Consider the following 21170-nt stretch of genomic DNA (forward strand, 5'->3'; position numbering starts at 1 on the left):
GAATGAACCTCTAACAACCATTTGGAATAACAAAGGGCATGTTTTTGCAGTAGAGCATTAAGCATTGCCACACTATCTTCTTTTTTTCCTCTTTTCATTTGGAAATTCCATTTATTTTCCATAAGCAGATAGATAGTTACAAGCAGCAAAAATTTATGACCCTGTGACAATACCCAATGCCACTAAAAATACAGCTTGTGATGGTTGACGTAATGACTTCTCCTAAAATCCCTATTTGCACCAAAATGATAGGCAGTATCAAAGATAATACTTTTGTAATTTGAGTAATATTGTTTTTTTCCAACAGAAAGAAAGTGCTTCGTGACTTATCGCAAACTTTACCTGGTAATAACAATAATGGTGAGCGGTAAGTTACAGTTATATTCTTTCCTGAGTAAAGGAACTGCTCAAATCACTTAAGGAAAATGATTCTGTACTTATTGAGGATTGAAAACATTAATGGCAGGATTATTAAGCTATCCATTTCAAAACTGCATAAAATATGACATAATTTGATAAAAGAAAAATCATCATAAGTGATTTTTCATTTCTGCCTCACTCCTTTGGAAGTAGGAAATGAAGGGCCTTGATGGCTTTAGTGGCCAAAGGAAGTCAGAAAGCTAAGGGTTCCAGAGGCACTGGCTGATTATACACAGAGAATGCTACTGCAAGACAGAACAAAGACCTGGAACAGCATGAAAAAGGCACAGGGACTCCTGTGTGCGAGCCAGCTACTCTCCTTTCTGCCAAGGTTTTAAGCTTTCCTATTGGAATATGGATCATTAAATGCTTACAGTGAAGCCTGAGTGGTTGGTTCCTGATTCTGAGATACTGTTCCCTAAATATATCATTTTCTTATGCTAGTCCCTTGGCCTAGAATGACTTCTCCCATTTCTTTACCTGACAAACTTCTTATTCCTTAAGATCCAGGAACGATGTAAACTCCTCTGAAAAGCATTCTTGACTGTCCTCCTAGAGTTGCAGACAGCTCTATCTGAACTCTGATCCCATTGCACTGTGATTACTTGCACATTTTATTCTACTTGATTGTGTACTCCAAAGGGCAGGGACCTAATCACATTTACTCTTATATCCATGCTGAGAGCCTGATATCTAGGTACTGCAAACATTTGTTGATTATTTTCTTTTTGAAAATTGATACATATGAGCTGTTGTAGTTCTCTACTATACCTTCAACTCAATTATTTGCCCTGAAAGAATGAAAAGGGTATTAATTAAAAAAAAATTAAGCACTTTCTCAAACAGAGCCTCATTAATGAAAAACTGCCAAGTGTTTATCACCTAGCAGAAAATCAGCAATGAGAAAACGGGCTGTACTGATATGGGGCCAGCAGGGCTTGGAGAACTGTAAGTCCATCTGGCAATCATGTTAACCAAAGGCATTACACTACTGCATTGGTGGCGAGGTCTGCTTAGCTTCCTGAGTGATTCCTAGGTGTCAAATACTTGTCCTGAGCATGTAACACCGACCTGGAGCGGTGTTTTTCCAGACTGCAGGGTCCTCCTTAGTGGTTTGTGAAATCATTTTAGAAGGTCAAACCAGTATTTTTAAGGAAGTGAAACAGATTAGAGTGGAAAATACTATGAGCACTGCATGTGGTATAGATGAATATTGTTTCATGAAACTTTCGCTATAGTCTATATACATTTTGCATTGTGACTTAGTACTACCTTTGTGATATAAAATGTATATGTATACATATAGATATAAAATGTATTTCTTACTGTGAGCCATGATCAAAAGAGTTTGAAAGTTACTGGTCTAGGCCTAAGACACATTCTCCTTTATCTGCTTGCCTTTGGCCAGTGAGAAGCAACCTGGCTTAAGGTAATTTACATACAAATGTAGACTTTCCTCCCATTTCAGTGGAGTATTATGCAACAATAATGACAACAACCTCAACAATAATAATGGAACTAACATTTATTGAGCTCCTATTAATAACGAGCCACTTACTAAGTTAAGTGCTTTACATATATTATTTCATTCATTCCCCATAACTATTCTAAAGCTAGAATACTTTTTATTATCTCCATTTTACAGATGAGGACACTGAAAATTACGAAGTTTCCTGAATTGCTTAATATCATACACTAAGTGGTAGGACTGCAGCTTGAATCTGAATGTAACTGAACCAAACTCTTTATGTCTTGTCACCTAAGCAACCATGTGACCCTGGATCTGTCCAGCAGGGTCTGGCTAAGGGGACTGTTTCAGGGAAGAAGTGATACAGTTCGTCCCACCCATGGGAGTGCAGTGTTGTTCAGAGCATGAGCATTTCCTAAGCAATGGTATTGTTCTCTCTACTCTGTTCAGAACAAAGGAGAGAAGGAAAAGAGATGCTTGGGTTGGACGTGACGACAGGGTATATTGAATTTATGGATGTGACCTTATGCTTAGCACAGTGCATGAGGTATAAGCTATATTCAGTGAAGGCTGCACTGAAATGGACTGACCTAATCCTAGTCCCAATTATGCTCTTGGCTGCTAAGTGATCTTGGCTAAGTTACATCATCTCTCAAAGCCTCCTAAAGTACCTGTCCTGGAGGTTATTTCAAGGATAAAATAACACTGTAGAGGAACTTAAAGGGCTATGAAAATGTAAAGGATGAAAAATTTAAAAGCTGCCTCCATGTGGCTACTTCTCAAATATGCCCAGGTATTTCATTTTTATATTTAAGAGGCAGATTTTCTCATGGCATTTTTCTATACAACAAGATAATTTATCCAAGTTGCAAATACTTGCATTTTCCCCATGGGGCATAAAAGCTATTGTAATTTTAAATGAAAAGCAATTCACATCTTCATTTTTTCTTAACTGGTTTTTGCGTCAAAAAGGTTGCTTCCCCTGGCTTAGGAACTCTTCAACGTGCATGCTGAACGCTAAGTGACCACCCTCACTGAAAAAGGGTGAAGGAGAAGGTGAAGGTCAGTCTAAACCCTGGCTCATCAGAGTGGGAAAGGCACACAGTGTAAATAACATAAGAAGGAAACCTGTAATTAAGATTCTGTGACAATGAAAGGAATGGAAAAACAGTGAAAATACAGACGAGGAAAAAGGAGAAGGTTAGGAGGGAGATTTCGAGACAGGAGGCTCTTCCCACACAGGGTAAATGAGGAACTGCTGGAGAAGTGGTACCCAGCTCTCTGGAAGGATGAAGAGACTCTGTACTCGAGGGTGGGAACAAGGAAATGAACTAATGTCAGGGCATGCAGGTGTCTACATATAGTCTTGCCCTGGCCAATCTGAGTGTGCGTCTACCTGCCATGTTCATGTTAATAGGGAATCTTCTGAGAATTCCCAAACTTGCTTGCCCCAGTCCATTCCTGCTTCTCTATGTGAGAGGGATGATGCTATCAGAGGAGACAAAGGAAAGCAGCGCCAGGGATCACAGAAGAAGTTGAAGGTGCCAGGAAACAGCCGTATCTCATCTTCCAGTTAATCACTGGGACCTTGGGAGATTTGGAGGCTTTGGGAATGAAGAATTAAGAGATGGAGGAAAATAATAAGATTTGCGTTTCTGGATCCTAGCTTAAGATACCAGAATGAAGGGACCTGGTTAGGAGCAAAAAATTGTCATAAGGAAACACACTAAGTTTACAGGAATTTTCAGAAGAAAATATTTGGGAAGGGGGTCAGAAATAATAATTATGGCCTCATTATGCATAGAAAGGGTCATAAACAGATTAAATAGGAGATTTTAATCCTAAAATGTAAATACAGCCTTCCAGGTACCTTTGAGAATAGCAAAGAATGGACTCATGACTAGAATGTAACCACTAGTGGGGAATCCCTTGTATAAAAAAGCCATGAGTCTGAGGCCAATATAAAAAAAGCAAAGATAATGTAGTTGAAACAGATTGGTGAATATCCTTGTGCCTTAGGTACCAACACAGAAGGAGAGACAGTTTTGTACCTAAAATTTATATTATGGGTCACCTGGCCCAATGGAGGAAGAGATAACATGTTGTTGATGAAGTTTACAAAGGCAAAACTCAGGAGCAGGGTGGGGATGGGAAGACTTCAGCTAACCAGACATATGCCAGAAGTTGCACCCTACTAAAAGTTAAAGGGAAAAGTTTCTGACGTGCCTGCTAATATAAGCTTTCAGATGGCAAATAAAGCAATAAGAACTGCAACGTCGAACCAAATTCTGACAGGAGTTCTTGGCAACAAAAATACCAGAAACCTTAGGAGAAAGTCACTGTACTATCTTTTAGTTCAGATTCACCAAGAAAGAAATGATGAAAAGAATGAAGTTTGTGTCTTCAACTTTAAAACAATAGTATTTTAAAAGTTCTGGAAAAAGTTACATATGACTGTTATGGGTTTAACTGTGTCCCTACCCCCTGTCAAATTTCTTATGATGTAGTCCTAACCCCCAGTACCTCAGAAAATGTGACCTTATTTGGAGATAGGGTCACTGCAGATGTAATTAGATGAGGTCACACTGGAGTGGGGTGGACCCCTAATTCAGCATGATTGGTGTCCTTATGAAAGGGGAAATGTGGAGACAGATGCACAGGGAAAATGTCATGTAAAGATGAAGGCAGCGATATGGCTGATGCTTCTACAAGCTAAGGAATGCCAAAAATTGCCAGCAAACCACCAGAAGCTAGGGGAAAGGCGTGGAACAGATTATTCCTCACGCCCCCCCAAGGGAGCCAACCCTGACAACACCTTCGTTTTGGACTTCTAGCCTCCGGAACTGTGAGACAAATGGTTGTTTAAGCCACACAGTTTGTGGCACTTTGTTACAGTAGCCCTAGCAAACTAATACAATGACCTTAAGGCCTGATTAGGAAGATACTTGAAGAAGGGTGAAAGCTCTTAGGAAATTCTGCCATCATAGAAAGTTCTGATGAGGTAGGGAAAAAAGTATCTAAAGACTCAATATGGCTGCCAGGAGATGTGCATAGCAATCTTGGTTTTCAAAAGGAAAAAAAGTGAATTTTGTAAAATAGAGTCTTTATGTTGATTCTGAACCACTGTCTCTTACTCCTCAAACTAGCACTTCAGAGAACAGGAGTAAAGATAACAGGCACTGGAGGCACAGCCTTTGAGTCTGGAATCATGTCTCCCTAACTGTCTATGCTTCTGTGCTCAGCCTTTCTGCACTGCAAACTTGAAGCATCATGGAATGCTGCCAGAGCTGAGTCACCATTTAGATATGTTCCCCTCCTCTCCCAGTGCTTCCAAACTCATCAGTATGTTAAGATTTCAGCAATTATTATACCTCTTGTCCCACGAGGCTAAACTCATCTGTCACCATGCTAGTAATAAATTTGATCATTTGTTTAGAAAAGGGTAATTAAAAACAAATTTAACCATAATTAGTTGATTTGAAGTATCACTATCTAGAAAAAAGTTTTCTGCTTTTAAGGTTGTATCAGTGCTCAGTTATAAAATCAATCTTACTAACCTCCTCGAGCAAAGCTATTGGATGGGTTTACATCCAAATGTCCTGGCACTACCTGCTTAAGCACAGTGGACATTCTTGAAGTCCTCCTTTCAGTCCCTAAAGTCAGCCAAAAAGAAGAACAAAAACCATGTCGTTCGGGTTAACATTACTCAAATGACAAAAAGTTATCTTCATGTGTAGCATGTCTAATTGCTGCCAAACATTGTACTTTTTAAGTACCCAAAGCTTTAATAGAGATAACAAGGCACTGTTACTATTTCCTCAGAGATACACACATCTGCAAGATTATAGAGAGTTAGGTTTGGCAAGTGCAATCAGAGAATTTAATGATAAATGAAACAAGGCATGCATGGTGTTACTTTACAAGAAAAGCCACTTTCTGCTTATGTTGAGCTATTCAAATAGCTGATTAAGCCAAGGAGACCAACTTCTCAAGTCACATGCTCCTGTGTCTAACACATTAGGGTTACCTCTACATGAACCCTTTGGGGTTCCATCACATGATAACTGAAACAGAATATTAGTACAAGTCTTAATGGCTTCATCCAAATCTAGTGAAAACAAACTGTACTGCAAATCATAAAAGGCTGCAGAAATGTCAGGAATTTCAAAGTTATACATGATGATTTTAATAAATATACATTTAATAAACATGTTCAACTTATACATTCAACTCTGTAATATTTTAAAGTCTATGTAAAACAGATTCCAGGAAAAAAAAATCCCACATGACTTTATGTTTTCCACCACCTCTCCTATTACTCTTTTAAAAAGGAAATAATTAAATCTCTAAAGTTGGTTACTATTTACTAGAAGTTAATAGTGGTACCCTGATGTCTAAATAAAATAAAGTTATAGCCCCACAAGGTAAAACATTAAGGGGTCATGTTGAAGGAACAATGCAAATAACTAAAGAGACTAACCCTAGGAATGAATATGACCTTTCACAGTTGTCAAGAAGAAAAATATTATTAGAACTTACCTGGAGACAGAGCAAGTGCTGGCCTGACAGTAAGGGTGTTATTGCCACTGAGTTTCTGATGGACAGAAACTGCACTCAGTAAGGCTTGCAAGTACTTTTCTTGTTCTATGCTACTGGAAGATTCTAAAGAGGAGGTAGGAGCTATAAAAGGAAAAGATATTACATAAAACAAACTGTATCTATGTTAATAAAACAGGCTCTCTCTATATACATACGCTTATTCTTTCTATATATGGTCTTCAAGTTACCGTACCCAAATATAGAAACCAGCCCCACTTAAAGCTCCAAACTATTAAATGGCTAATCCTCCTATGATATTGGTTTCACCACACCTACTTCTTGATTGCCCCATCATCCTCCCAGAAAGAGCCCAGGTCTGGAAAACCAACATACAGCCGGTCCTTCCAAGCACAGGTGCAGTTTGTCATCAACCAATCAACTCAAAATAAAGATTCATAAAAGACAGCATGTCCTTGATGATCTCCCCCAACCACTCTGTCCATGCCACTGTTTGGGAGCAAAGGATGGAGCAGTTTCCCTCAGCATCCCAGAATGGGCAGAGGTGAGAATATCCCAGTACCAGTAATTTTATTCCAATTCTGTCACATAGGCCTAGGGGATATGAACTTGTAGAGGGTTGTTGTGGAAAGAGAGGAGGAAGATGAGAAGACAAGAGCAGCTGCTGCTCAATTCCCTGGTCCTTTTGAAAGAGGATCAAAAAGTATGCACAGATGGAAACAACTGTCAGAGCAAGTCTGGGTTGGAGGGAGTCTGAGCCTGGCTTGTGTGGAGTAAAACAGAATCACTGAAATTGGCCCAGGCACTTTAAAGTGGCATCGGGAGGGATTCACTGGAAGGACAATAGATATTAACAAATTTTCTTACAAGGTGAATAGGAAATAAATAGTTAGCATTACTATATTTTTGTATTTTATCAACTTTAAGGTGCCATCATATTTTATAAACTCTAAAATGTCATCAATTATAAGATGCACCACAATTTTATGTACTAAGACTAAAAAACTGCCATTTAAACCATGACACAATTATTTCTGTCACATGAATTGTAAGTTGCATTCCAATTTCAAAGATATTAAAATGTGAGCAAATGTGTGAGCTCAAAAATGTGAAATATAGTAAATTTATATTGAAAAATAAGAAACCAGTGGAATAAAACAATTTCAATTTTTCTAACTAAAAGTTCAGTGATATGCTCATTAATGCTTAGTGATATGCTCATTAATGCATTAATGCTGAAATGATTCTCTCTCTTTATATAACCTACATATGCTGTGTTCTATTATACCCATTATGTGGCTTGGGAGGATTCCTCTGGGCAGAAAAAGTTAAAAGCCAACTGCCTTCAATTACACAAAAATGCCAGGTGAAATAATAACAATAACAACAACAACAATAATAATATAGCGTGGTGTGTGTCATGCCCTCAGTCAACTGAATGATCAAAGATGTACTGGCCAACTTTTAACTTTCAGGAAGGAACAGATGAGAATAAAGAAGAGATATCAAAAAGCACATGGTTCTACCTACTGAACCACTGAACTTGAGTGAGTTCATTTCCAAAGAGGAAAGAATGCAGCAGCCATCCCTAAACTGGATCTGATATCTTAGCGGTCCTTGTTTAATTTTATTGAGCATCTACTTTAAGCTAGAAGTTATGAAAAAGCTTAGCAAAATATAGCTCCCGACTGACCTCAGACCTCAGACATCGTGCTCAAAAATATCCTCAGAAAAAGGGGCAGTGCACGTAGTGTATCTTTTTTAAGTTGGCCAGCCTCTGGCTTCCTGAAAACCTCTCTGCTTGAGAGCTCCTAAAGCAGCATTTTGGTCATTAGTTTGCGTGTGTGTGTGTGTGTGTGTGTGTGTGTGTGTGTGTTGTAGGAATGAGATAGGATATCTTATACCACATGGGACAGAATCCCTATTTGCTTCTGAAGCGGTTAAATATATTTGAATGCTTCCCAAAAGAAAAGAAAATGATTAGTATATGTAACCTGTTTCCATCTGTGGATACTCTGGTTTGTGAAGTGAAAACAGCCTAGAACCAAAGACTTCATTATGTTAATTTCTATTAAAATCCAAATATAAACAGACATATTAAGCAAGACGGCAAATTCAAGGTGGAGCCCCACATTGTCAAGTCTAGTTCTTAAGCTGTACATGTATATAGCACCGTGGAAAAGGCTATGTGTGAGAGGCTCGATGAAAGGGTACACTGGCATTCCCAGATTTTACTTCCTTCATGTTTTGGAATACTCTGAAGTGGAAGGATCAGCACACTGCTTAAGAGAGCCGCTTACCTGCCTGAGGGGAGTTCTGAGATTTAAAAAGGCCAACTACTCCCTTCCCATGGAATCCTCCAGATCGCAGAAGCAGGGTACTGCTTCTTGAGTTCTTCCAACATACAACAGGCAGGCGATTGTGTCGATAGCAGCGGGCTACTCTTGGTAAACTACTGTCCTGTACAGCTTGAGGTACAACTAAGAGGCCAGGATAGCTTTAGGGACATGGAAGGGAGAAAGAGAATAATTTGGATGGGCGAGGAGGGGTGGGGAGAGGAGAAGAAAAAAGAAATGGAGAGAAAGAGAATATAAGAACATGAATATCATAATATCATAGTAATTTTCTAAGACTCAAACATATTGGTGGAGTGGTAAGACATATATTTCAAACATGAAACTAAGTTTTAACTCAGTTCTTTAGGGTTTGAGAAGAAAAGGCCTAGATGGTGAAGACAGCTAACTCATCCACTAATCTGTATTATTATTATTATTTTTAATAAGCCTCCTTCAGTGATACTGCAGCCTTTTGCTAAGGAACAAGCTTAGAAAATGAAAACGTTACAAAGAATTATTAAAAAGGCTTCTGTTAAACGTGATTTCCCTTGCCTTATACATGACTTGAAATAAAGATTGCAAGATTAATGTATTTTTAAAAATTAATTAATTTATTTATGGCTATGTTGGGTCTTCGTTGCTGTGTGCAGGCTTCTCATTGCAGTGGCTTCTCTTGTTGCAGAGCATGGACTCTAGACGCACAGGCTTCAGTAGTGGTGGCTCACGGGCTTAGATGATATGCGGCATGTGGGATCTTCCTGGACCAGGGATTGAACCCATGTCTCCTGCACTGGCAGGCGGATTCTTAACCACTGCGCCACCAGGGAAGTCCCAAGGTTAATGTATTAGTGTCAACTTTATGAGAATGACAAATCAAACTGTCAACTCATTGGATTGCTGAAATGACAACAGAGAATAGAGTACACTAATATTTAGACTGCCAGAGATGGTGAAAGGATTAAAAATCAAAACCAAATGATCTTTAGTATGAAAACAATTCGTTCAAATGTCAAGTGCGTTTAAATATTTTATTAACACTACATGTTGATAATTAAAAAAAAAGATTAGCTCGTAAAGTTACAGGATATGATGCTGGGAAAATGAAAAACAGGCAAGAGACCTTGTTTTTAAAGATTACTAAGTACTAGAAGACAGGCAGCTTTCAGAGCATTTCTTTCCTTTAGTTTATTTAGAAATATTAGACCAAAGAGATTTCATATTAATAACTTCCTAACCTCTAATCCATGTCTTTTTTTGTGACTTTTTTTATTGTGGTAAAATAAACCTAACATGAAATTTAACATGTTAGCCATTTTCCGTGCACAAATCAGTGACATTAATACTTAACCAGAGATACCTTGGAAGTATTCTGAAAACCTAGTACTTCCATGCTTCAGGAAGTTACAGGCTGTATTCTTCTAATACCACAAACTGATAAAGAGACCTAGCTATAGACATAATCATTCAAGAAGACTTGAAAAGCAGTTCCATTATTTAGGGCCCTCTATTTCTTTTTAGAAATCCATATCACTAGCACCTAGGTCAAGAAATGGACCATAACCAGCATCCCCTGTGTCACCTCCCAATCACTGTTTCTCCCTCTTCCTCCTCAAAGATTATCACTATCCTTGACTGCTAACAACATGGATGAGTTTTGCCTGTTTTTTTGAATAAAAAAGGAACGAATAGAATTTATTTTTTTGTGTCTGGCTTCTTTTGATCAACAGTATGTTTATGAGACCCATCCAAGCCTTTGCATATAACTGTAGTCTGTTCATTTTCATTGCTATATAGTAGCCCACTATGTGATTATACTATTTATCTATTCTTCTGTTGTTGATTTTGAGTAGTTTCTAGTTTTTGACTATGTAAGAAACATGTTGCCATGAACATTCTTGCAGTTGTCTTTTGGGAGAACATATGCATTCCTAGATGGAGTAGAATTTCCAACAGATACATGACAGATTGTGCACTGTTCAATACATGTCTAGAAGTTTAGTAGATGCTGCCAGACAGCTTTCTAAAGCTGTTTAACCAATTTACAGTCACACCAGCAATAAAGAGTTCTACTTGCTCAACATTTTTACTAGCATTTTGTATTGTTGGTCTTTTAAATTTTAGCCATTTTTGCAGGTATAAAGCAGTCTCACTGGGACTTTAATTTGTATTTATCTGAAGACTAATAGGTTGAGCATTGTTGGAGGATGGAGGGAACCAAAAGTACCCACCAAACTGAGAAGGCATCTTGAGACTAAAAAATCAGACAGGCAGCTCCATATAATTAATGGATCAGTTTATTACAGGGTAACTAACTCATAGGGTGGGATCTAGATCGGGTGAATAATGATGAGGAAACATTCTCAACTGCACTCCAAGCCACTGAGGGGCCACTGGGACAATTTTATAGTTAACCTAGGGTATGGGGGTAGGTGCTTGGAAACAGGATGTGCATTCTCAAGTTAAGAGATATGAATAGGTAACTACTCTCATGGGTACTGGGAATACTTAAGGGAAGGTTTTCATCATTGTTTGGGGACTAACAGAGCATAGAGGCTACCTGGTCCTAATGATCATTAAACAATATCTATTAACTACAAAGCTCTTGATGACAGAGAAGTGATTCACTGCATAGTACAGTGCTTGGTAGGGTCAGCGAAAGACAGGAGAAACCGTAAGGGCCCAAGATGGCATCAGTTATGCTAACAGCCATACAAGCATCTTTTCAGATATTTATTGCCCACCAGGATATCCTCACAAAAGAGGATATCCTCTGCCGTTAGTTATTGCCTTTTTACTCTCTTAATGATGTCTTCTGATATATAAGACTTCTTAATTTATCAATTTTTTACTTTCTGGATAGTGTTTTTCCTGTCTTAAATCTTTCCCTACTTCAAGGTCATGAAGATATTCTCCTGTCTTCTGGAAGCTTTTAATTATTTTAACCTTTTACGGGTAGATCTACAGATCAATGGGAATTGATTTTTGTCTATGCAGTGTAAGGTAGAGGTCAAAATTAATTTTTTTCTTGTATGGATATCCAGCACCATATATTGAAAAAAACATCTTTTATCCACTGCTCTTAAGTGCTATCTTTATCTTAAACCCAGTGTTCTTATATGTTGAGATATTTCTATATTCCCTCTTTTGCTCTACTGGTCTGTTTGTCTATTCCTGTGTACATCCCATACTGCCTTAATTACTGTAGCGTTATAAGAAGTCTTGATATCCTGCAGTGTTATTCTATAAGACTATCCTGACTACCTCTAGCCTTTTGCATTTTAGTGTAACTCTTAGAATCATCTTTTCAATTTCTGTAAACATTTTTCTGGGATTTTGATTGGGACTGCATTGAATCTATAGATCAATGTCTGGAGAAATCGCAGTTTTAGAATATTGAATATTCTAGTCCAAGAACATTAAATATCTATTTATTTGTATCTTTAATGATCCTTAATATTGTTTTGACTGTTCCATGTAGAGGTCTTACGCATCTTGTATTAGATTTATTCCTAAGTATTTAATGTTTTTTAGTGCGACTTTAAGTAGTATCAGTAGTACTAAAATAACATCATTTAAAATTTCATATTTTAATTATTTGTTTTTGGTACATATATGACTAATTTTTGTATAATGACCTTGTACCAGTGACCTTATTAAATTCACTTATTAATATAACAAGTTTATCTGTTGATTCCTTCAGATTTTCTATGTGTATAATCAGATCATCTGTGAATAATACAGTTTTATTTCTTTCTTTTCAATCTTTCTGACTTTTATTATCTATTTTTCTAGTCTTTTTGTACTTCCTAAGACCTCTAGTACAACACTGACTGGAAGTGGTGATAGTGGGCATTCTTTTCCTGATCTCAGAGTACAAGTTTTCAATAGTTTACCATTAAGTAATTTTTGCTATAGGATTTTTTTAGACACTTAGGAGATTAAGGAGCTTCCCCTGTATTTCCAATTTGCTTAGGGTTCTTCTGTAAAAAATCATAAATATATATTACACTTTATAAAATGCTTTTCTGTATATAATGAACTTAAAACACTTCGTAATTCTTTTAATGTGGTGAACTATGCCGATTAATTTTCAATTGTCAAGCCAGTTCTGTATTCTTGTAATAAACTATACTTGTTTATAATAAATTCTGCATGAAATGAAACTTTTGTCATTATGAACTATCCTTTTTTATTGCTAGTAAAATTTTACTTTAAAAATCTACTTTAATATTTATATAGTGACAATAGGTTTTTTTAAAGGTAGTTTTGCATGGTGTATTCTTTCTGTTCACTTTCAACTTTTTGTAATCTTGTACATTAGATAAAGCCCTTAAAAGCAGCATAAAGCTTAAAAAATTCTGATTATCTTTTTCTTTTAATTGGAGCATTTGTCAATTTATAAGTAACATAATTACTGATATATTTGAATTTAAATTTACCATCTTACTCTTTGCTTTCTATTTGTCCCATCTGTTCCATACTTCCTTTTCTCTCCTTTCTTGCCTTCTTTTGGATTATTTTTTATTATTCCATTTCCTTCCTTCTAATAGCTTGAGGGATTTATGTTATTTAATATCACCATAAGTTCTTTATAATAAGTGTTCTAATAAGTGGTCTGTTAAGATTTTATTTTGTTTCTGACAGATTGAAATGATAAATAATGTCTGTTTTCTCACTGTCAGGTATGATTTTGATAGCAAGCTTCTCAAATAGTAGGACATCACGCCTTACACCTTTGCTTACACTTATATACAAAGAGAATATAGTTAGAATGATAGAGTATCAGGAAAATTACTGCATACTCAACAAAATCACAGCCTTTCAGTACTTAATGCAAAAATTTTATCTGTCCCAAATCTCACACTATACTCCCAATCTGTTTCTCAAGTTTCACATTGGTATTTGTACATTTAAATTGTCATTTAAAATGAGATATCTATAGTTCTTTGAGAACAGTAGGATTGAAACTAATAGTAACATTAAGACAACTTTCTAAGATATGTACAAGGCTTACAACTTACAAAGTACTTTCACAGCATTATTGTATTTAATCAAACCAGTAATTTATAAATGCAAAGAATAGAATTTACCTGGAAATGAAAATGATTAAACTTGTGGATGGTAGAAATGTAGTTTTAAAAGATATAAAGCATGGAATAGGGCTTAACAGATATATAAAACAGCAATAGACAAAAGAACAGAAAAAAGAACATGTGTTCATTTACATTCTTTAAGTAATATCTCCTGAAAAAATTCCAATTAGACAGCATAAGGAAACCCTACCTACACTTGGGTTAGCAAATTACAGCCTGTGGGCAAAAACTGGCCTTGCCCATTTATTTATGTGCCGTCTATGGCTGCTTCAGTGGCAGAGTTGAGTAGTTGCAATGAGAGAACATATACCCTGCAAAACTGAAAATATGTATGTACTATTTGGCCCTTTAAAGAAAAAGTTTGCAGACCCCTGACCTATAGCAGATTTTCATCTCTCCTCTCTGCCTGGGCAAATTCTATTCTTACTCAAGTTATCTCAGACATGTTAGAAGAGAGGCAAATGGGAAGAGAAAGACAAATATGGGAAATTCATAAAGCGGACAAAAACTTTTACCATTCACTTTCTGATCTAATACAGGCACTGTTCAGTGATATAACTACTTCTGAGAATGTCAGTGAGATGCTTGCACATGCTGCATAAAAAGTGTCCCTTAAACACACATACCCCTGGACACCTTGCTCCTGTTTTCTAGCATCTCTCTTTCTCTCTGTGCTATGGATGCAAATAGCCCATTCAAGATGCAAATGGAAGGAAGGAAAGGTCTCTTTTTGGACACCACCAACAGACTTACCTCCGGCAGAGTGAGTACATCCTGTTGGAGGCAGTGATTCGAAAGTACTCTGGTTTTGAGCGAGAAGAGCTGCTACTTATGGTTCCCAAACCTAAACGCTGATAGTCTCTGAAACAAGCTTTTTCCACTAACTGTTCCATTGTAGATTTCTCCGAAGCCTTCAGGGTGGTACTTGTGGGGAGTTCACTATCATCTGAAACTGTGAAGGAAGAAACAGGTTTTGAAGAAATGATATAGCTCAAAGTAGAGGATTAAAAACTTCCTTCTGAAGAGGATACTTAACCAAGAGAGGTTTATATTAGGGCTAGAGGTGCTATGTATACCAAAATTAAATCATGTAACTTCTCTGAGGAATCATTATGCTTAAACATAAATTAAAACTGTAATAGTCAGGAAATAAAACATCAGGAGCTCAACTAACTCAAAGTATCAGGGAAATTAACTCAAAATTTCTAAAAACAATCTAATTTTGAATTCATTACCCATATTTTTCTGTTTCAGTCAGGCTTGCTTATTAATGTCCACCTGCAGTGATTTCTGTTTAGGACTCTATAGAATAAACATTCATACTTTGTGAGAGACTAACCTGTCAGTAAAACTGATCTCTAACATGATCACTACACAAACTCATCATTCCAGGTTTCAGTTAACTTCAAACAGCATAAATTTTTATTAGAAATTTTTAGATTAAGCAGAAGTTCACTAGTGGGAAATGACCTTTCTTAGGTATGAAGGAGTTGTATTTCGTAGAAGTTATATTTTGTCAGAGGATGTGGTATATATGGGAAACTCCCTCACAATTTTGCAATCGCAGGTTACAGAATCCTTTAAGATTTTAGATGTTGGAAGAATTCCCAATAATGAAGTATTTTAGGGAGGATTTTTTAAAAAACAACATTCCTAATTGGTACTGCATGTTCTAACTAAAAAAAAAAAAAAATTTCCATGTTAAAGACTATCTTTACTTACTTCCCTGTTTATTTTTAAAGTGAGAGAAGTCAAATTAAGCTTTCAAAGTTTTTGGAAATGTACTCAAAGTTCTAAAGTCAAAGGGAATGATATGGCTCTCTTCCATTAAAAGGAAAAAAAAAACCCCAGCTTATCTCTATAAGACTTTGTGCTTTAGTTTGTGAACTTCACAATGCAAATATATCATTAGGTATCAGTTTTATTTGTGTTGGCCTCTTCAGAGGAGCAAAGAGCATTATATAATTTGGTCTTTTGGTGGAATAACTATCATAGAATAAGTTTTTGTTCTGTGAAGTCATAAAATCTTTGAATTAGAAGTCAATAGTGATGGGTAGCAGTAGTTTTTGTATGGCTTTCCATGTGACTGTGAGAAGCCAGGGTTCCAATAAATGGTCTTTTCATTGCCCCCAGAGGCAAGCCCGTAGATACACATACTGAAATGGAGACCTTTAGCTAGTGAGCTCTCTAAAGGTGAGGTTTCTATCTTTAAAATGTTCTTGTTGTTATTAGTAGGAGTAAAAGTAGCAGTTGTATAATCACTGATTGAGTCTAAGAGCCTGAGAAAGAAAAGGGTACAATGGCATCCTCTCTATTAGACCAGATTCTCTCTAGTGTTAATTCCATAAGCATACTTGACACTAGGTTAAGGAATAACCTTTTGCTGCTAGTTTTCTGCCTTTATTTTCCTGACGGAGAGTTATCTCCACTTCCCAGATTCTGCTCTTTTAAATATTTAGCAGGCACTTTTTTCTTATCATCTAAGAGTGCCTTCATCTTAGGCCCCCATTTTGATTAAGAGCACCCACAATGTTCTTACCAAAACCTCAAATCTTCAACTTTGAATATTTAATGCCCTTATTTCCTTATTCTTATTCCATAACAATAACGTATGGGGGACTACTTTATACCTAAATTTTCTATGTAGTGGGGTTTCTTTCTTTTTCCCTTTAATGAGACCCACATAACAGTGGCCAATCAGCTCTATGGATTTGGTAGAGGAGGAATATAACTTAACAAAATCTTATCTGAACAATGGAATATTGGGAAAATAAAAATTTTTTTTTTCCAGTTCTGAGAAGCTGGTAAGTGCCTCTCATCTTATTAGATAGATCTAGGTTTTTGAGAGTCAGGTTTAAGTGCAACTATGTCTTAGTCTCTTGTTCTTACTCATATAAGAAGAAAGATACAAAGTTCATTCATGAAGGAAAAACAAGTTCTCACATACCAGATATGTCATCCTCTTCATTCCATCCAGGACGGTTCACTCTCTCTTCCACAATTGTCCCTGTCCTCCTCTTCAATAAATACTGCCGCCCAATCGTCATTTTCCCTGCCCTTTTGGCACCTTTCACAATTGTTTTTGAGAAGGTGCTACAAGTCACAAAACCAAAGAGAATGTCAATTTAATATGAAGATGCCACTTATATTTTTTGATACCTACGTTGCTCAACTTGTTTCTACTCTATTCCCACAGCCACTAGCATTGTCCAGACCTTCATTAAGCCTCTCTTTCTTTAGATCACTTTTTATATGTCAGCAGACTAATTTCCCATAAAACACTGCTGTCATCAGGACACTGTTTTAGGCAAAAAGTGCAAGAACCTAGAGTGGGACACAAACTACTTATCATTCCCCATCTAAACTCCTCAGTTTGGCTTTTTGGTCAAGCATGTCCTTAACCTACTCTGGTTATCCATGCCACTCCCCCCACCAGTTCCCATAGACTATGCTTGCGGAAGTCCTCCTCCATGGAAAGCCAGCCTGCCTCCTTCTCTGCTGATTCAAACTCTCTACTAACTCATAAGTTTTTCTTTAAGATCTTGACAATTATAACTGGCAACACCTTTACTTATTTCTTAAGTGTTTTAAATGTGTATGTGTGGTGTCCTGCCTTCTGACACTAGAAGCCTTCTGAGATACAGAAAAGAGTAAAATCATTCCCCTCTTTGAGAGGAGAAAAAATAAGAAACCAGAAATTTGAGTATCCTTTTGAGAGTCAGCTTTAATTAAAGAGAAACTAGGATTTAAGTCATTTGGACCTAAAAGTACTTTATTTAAATGGTTTACTTTTTCTTGCTGATAGAAATTCTGGGTATAGATATCTACAATTCAAAGAATTAAACAAAGAACCTATTTCCTGAATAATCATATTGAGATGAAGGTTTCAAGTAAGATTGTTTTTGATTATGTTCTTCTTTATTGCAAAGAACAGAACTCTTTTTGTGTTTTCTTGTCATTCGATGAAAGGTGGTAAGGATTCTTTTGTTGTCAAATAGTTTTGCCAGTCCTTGTCTTTAGTGATCTGAAGTGTAAATCTGAGGGTTATGAGCATGTTTTACATAGTTGTTAGAAATCACAGAATACTGGTACTTCCTAAATTAAGCCTATTGTGAATCACTTCAGGTGTAACTTAAACTTAATGGGATTTTTGAATTTTTTCCAGCTAGAGCTATATCTTTTGTTTTATATATGCAAGACAATTCTAAGATATTTAAGAATTTAAAATTGCTATATCTCTGTTGTAGCTTGACAGAATCAGCTTGATTTTATAGATATATATAACCAACCCCACCCTGACAGTTTCTAAACATAAAACACCATACAAAACTTTGTTTCTTCCATAGAGGGCTGAGATAAGGAATATCACAGGCTCCCCTGTGACCCCACAGTGCTAAGATAAGATGCTTAGCTCACCATTGTAATTGCCTAGAAAGCTGCTCATACTTCTTCAGCATCTCATATCTGGCTATGCGTGGTCTCTTTTGCTCACCAGGTAACAACGGTACAAGTGGCTAGCTATGCAGTTTAGAAATGACTCAAATCACCTATAATCCCCAACCTATCCCACTTTCAGGCAAAAAGAAGGCCTTTTCTCCAAAATCTGCAGAGTACTCCCTAATATGTAATTTGTACTAGCAGATGTCCAAATTCCAGGTGTTTGATGATGAATGGACTGAAATGTTAAGCCTTATATTTTATCACTAACTGAAGAGAATTTTAAAGCAATTGTTATTTTGTAATAACTGAAATTTAAAAGTTTCAACATGAATTCCTCAACATTTTCATCAGAAAATAAGTATTCCTACTAAAGAAATATGACAAGTAAATGCAATGCCTGATCCTGGATTGGATCCTGTACCAGACAGAAAAAAAAGTAGCTGTAAAGGCTCATAAGCAAAATTTGAATATGGAATCTGGGTTAGGTAAAAGTTTTATGACAATTAAATTTCCTGGTTGTGATTACTGTACTGTGGTTATATAAGATAATGTCTTTGTTCTTAGGAAATGTATACTGATGTATTTAAGGATAAAGGGGCATTATATATGTAACGCAAATGGTTTAGAAAAAATATATATATGAGAGAGAAAATGATAAAGAAAATGGAATAAAACAAACAACTGGTGAATCTGGGTAAAGGGTATACAGGAATCCTTTGTACTATGTTGTAACTTCTCTATAAATTTGAAATTATATCTAAATAAAAAGTTACAAAAAAGAAAAAATAAACATTCTCATCTCTAGACCAGAGCAAAACTGTCTACTAGGCCTGGATATTAATGAAAACTGAAGTTAGAAAGCGATCAGTACAGGAAAAAGGGAAAACAGAATTTCACATTCTAAAAATGCATCATGAGCAATGGACATGATTGTTACATATATTGATGCTGCTGTTCCATAACTCCTGAGCTTGGTTCAATGGGTGTGACAAAACAGCAAACAAAAAGAACAGTCACATACTGACCCAAAAGATAGGTCACTTCGCCTGACAGTCAACTATGGGAGGGCTGAAATGAAGAAACCTGTCTTCTTACCGAAAGGAAGTGTTCTTTTCCTTCTGCTTGGGTAAAATTATTTGTGGGGTAGTTTGTCCAGCAGCAAAAGCAAAGGTGGTAAAAATGGACTGAGGATAACGAAACTTCATCAGCTGTTTCTTAAAGATCTCTACTACTTCTGGACTCACTTCTTCATCAAATGCTACTTTAATCAACTAGGGACAAAAGAAATTAAACATATCAGAAACATTAAGGATTTCCAGATAGCTTCCCCCAAATTACTGAAATAACAAAAAAATAATAATACTAAATGGCAAGAGTTTCGAAGTTGAAGGGACCTTGGATATCATGCAATAAAATTTAAAAATTTCAAAAATAAAAAAGGCTCAGAAAGGTTTACTTGTTATAGATGGTTAGTTGGCAAGGAAAATCGTGTATCTTGAAGTTGAGTTTCTTTAAGACTATCTTTTCTCAATTTCTTTTCATTTCTTTTCTTTTTTTTTTTTTTTTTGGTTGAGCCACACAACTTGTGGGATCTTAGTTTCCTGATCAGGGAATGAACCCAAGGCCCTCGGCAGTGAAAGCACAGAGTCCTAACCACTGGACAGCCAGGGAATTCAAGACTATCTTTTCTATGATGGGATAGGGAAATTAACTTATAGTGGCTGGAGTAGGAAACATGTCCTTCTCATTTATTAACTGTTGGTTCTAGATAGGGAATTTGGCCTAAGAAGGTCTCTTCCTACCCAGAGATACTATAAACCTAGGAAGAAAAAATTCAGTTTGACTAGAATCCTACCCAGTAGACCCATGCAGCATTCTAGTTTAGAGTCCTTTGGCAGTTGGAATAGTGAAGAAATCTCTAGGAGGTCAGTACTCTCAGGTGACCAGAGAAGGTCTGGGCCTAGAGATCAGCAGACTTACATTTCACACAATTAGCATATGGAGGTACTAGGGAGGGCTTCTTGCCTGGAAGGAACGAGGCAAGAACTGGAACCCCTGCAAATCTGAGAAGTCAGAGACAAGGCAGGAAGAGTGAGAAGAGCACAATGTCGCAGACCGAGAATTATAAAAAAAGGAAAACTAAGAAAAGATCACTCTTCCAAGTGTCTGGTTTGCATCAATAATTTCACAAGTTCTGATACGTTCAGAGCTCCCTGAAAAAACCTTTGCTTCATCAGGGGTTACTTAGAACCTTAGACCTAGCTATAATTCTCAGAGCTCTACCTTTTCCACAGAAGAGCCACAGGGCATTTCCTTCTGAAATAGATCCCAAGAGATGCTTTCTGTCTAAAGACTTTATCAAACCCAAACTAAGGTACGACTTGGCACAGAATAAGAGTCAACTGTGTGTGTCTGAATTTCTAAGATCACTGAATATCAACAGATAATCTGTTATTACTCTGAGTTGACTGCAGGGCTCAGGAAATGGAGGATTAAATCCAATACCATTCAAGAGTTGACTCAATCAAAGATTACCCTCTCAGACCCTCTAATTCTCCTCATCCTCTAACTCCTGACCATATGATCAAAAGAAAGTGGCCATGACATCATTTGTAGAAAACTTTTAAACAGCAGACAAATGGCTCCCTTTCTTAATACCTGAAAAGATGCTGATGTGATCTGCAGTCCTTCTTGCATGTTCTGTTGTAGCTGGTTCTGCATTGCGATCTTCTTCTCCTTGGTGATGGAGGCAATGGGAAAACTTCGCACAACTGTCTGCTCACCAACTATAGGAAGACAGGGTACAGACTAAGCAACAGCACTTTACAGCTCATTTATTTTTTAAAAATAAATTTA

The 21170-nt window shown here is 36.7% G+C and overlaps 1 protein-coding gene across 3 annotated transcripts in view; it reads right to left on the minus strand.

Annotated features, from left to right (window-relative positions):
- The window catches only part of SBF2 (SET binding factor 2), a 458044-nt gene that overhangs the window by 40817 nt on the left and 396057 nt on the right, over positions 1-21170 (minus strand). For 2 of the 3 annotated variants that reach the window (XM_082659346.1, XM_082659345.1), the window contains exons 23-28: positions 20973-21100; positions 19410-19585; positions 16822-16967; positions 14628-14826; positions 8746-8942; positions 6428-6568 (exon numbers count right to left, since the gene is read on the minus strand). In XM_082659346.1, coding sequence (XP_082515472.1) covers positions 6428-6568; positions 8746-8942; positions 14628-14826; positions 16822-16967; positions 19410-19585; positions 20973-21100 — 987 coding nt within the window. Of the gene's footprint in view, positions 1-6427; positions 6569-8745; positions 8943-9538; positions 9679-14627; positions 14827-16821; positions 16968-19409; positions 19586-20972; positions 21101-21170 lie in introns of those variants that run through there. The other variant, XM_082659347.1, reaches the window with a different exon arrangement.

Source organism: Grampus griseus (genome assembly GCF_964374135.1).
Source record: "Grampus griseus genome assembly, chromosome: 8".
NCBI lineage: Eukaryota > Metazoa > Chordata > Mammalia > Artiodactyla > Delphinidae > Grampus > Grampus griseus.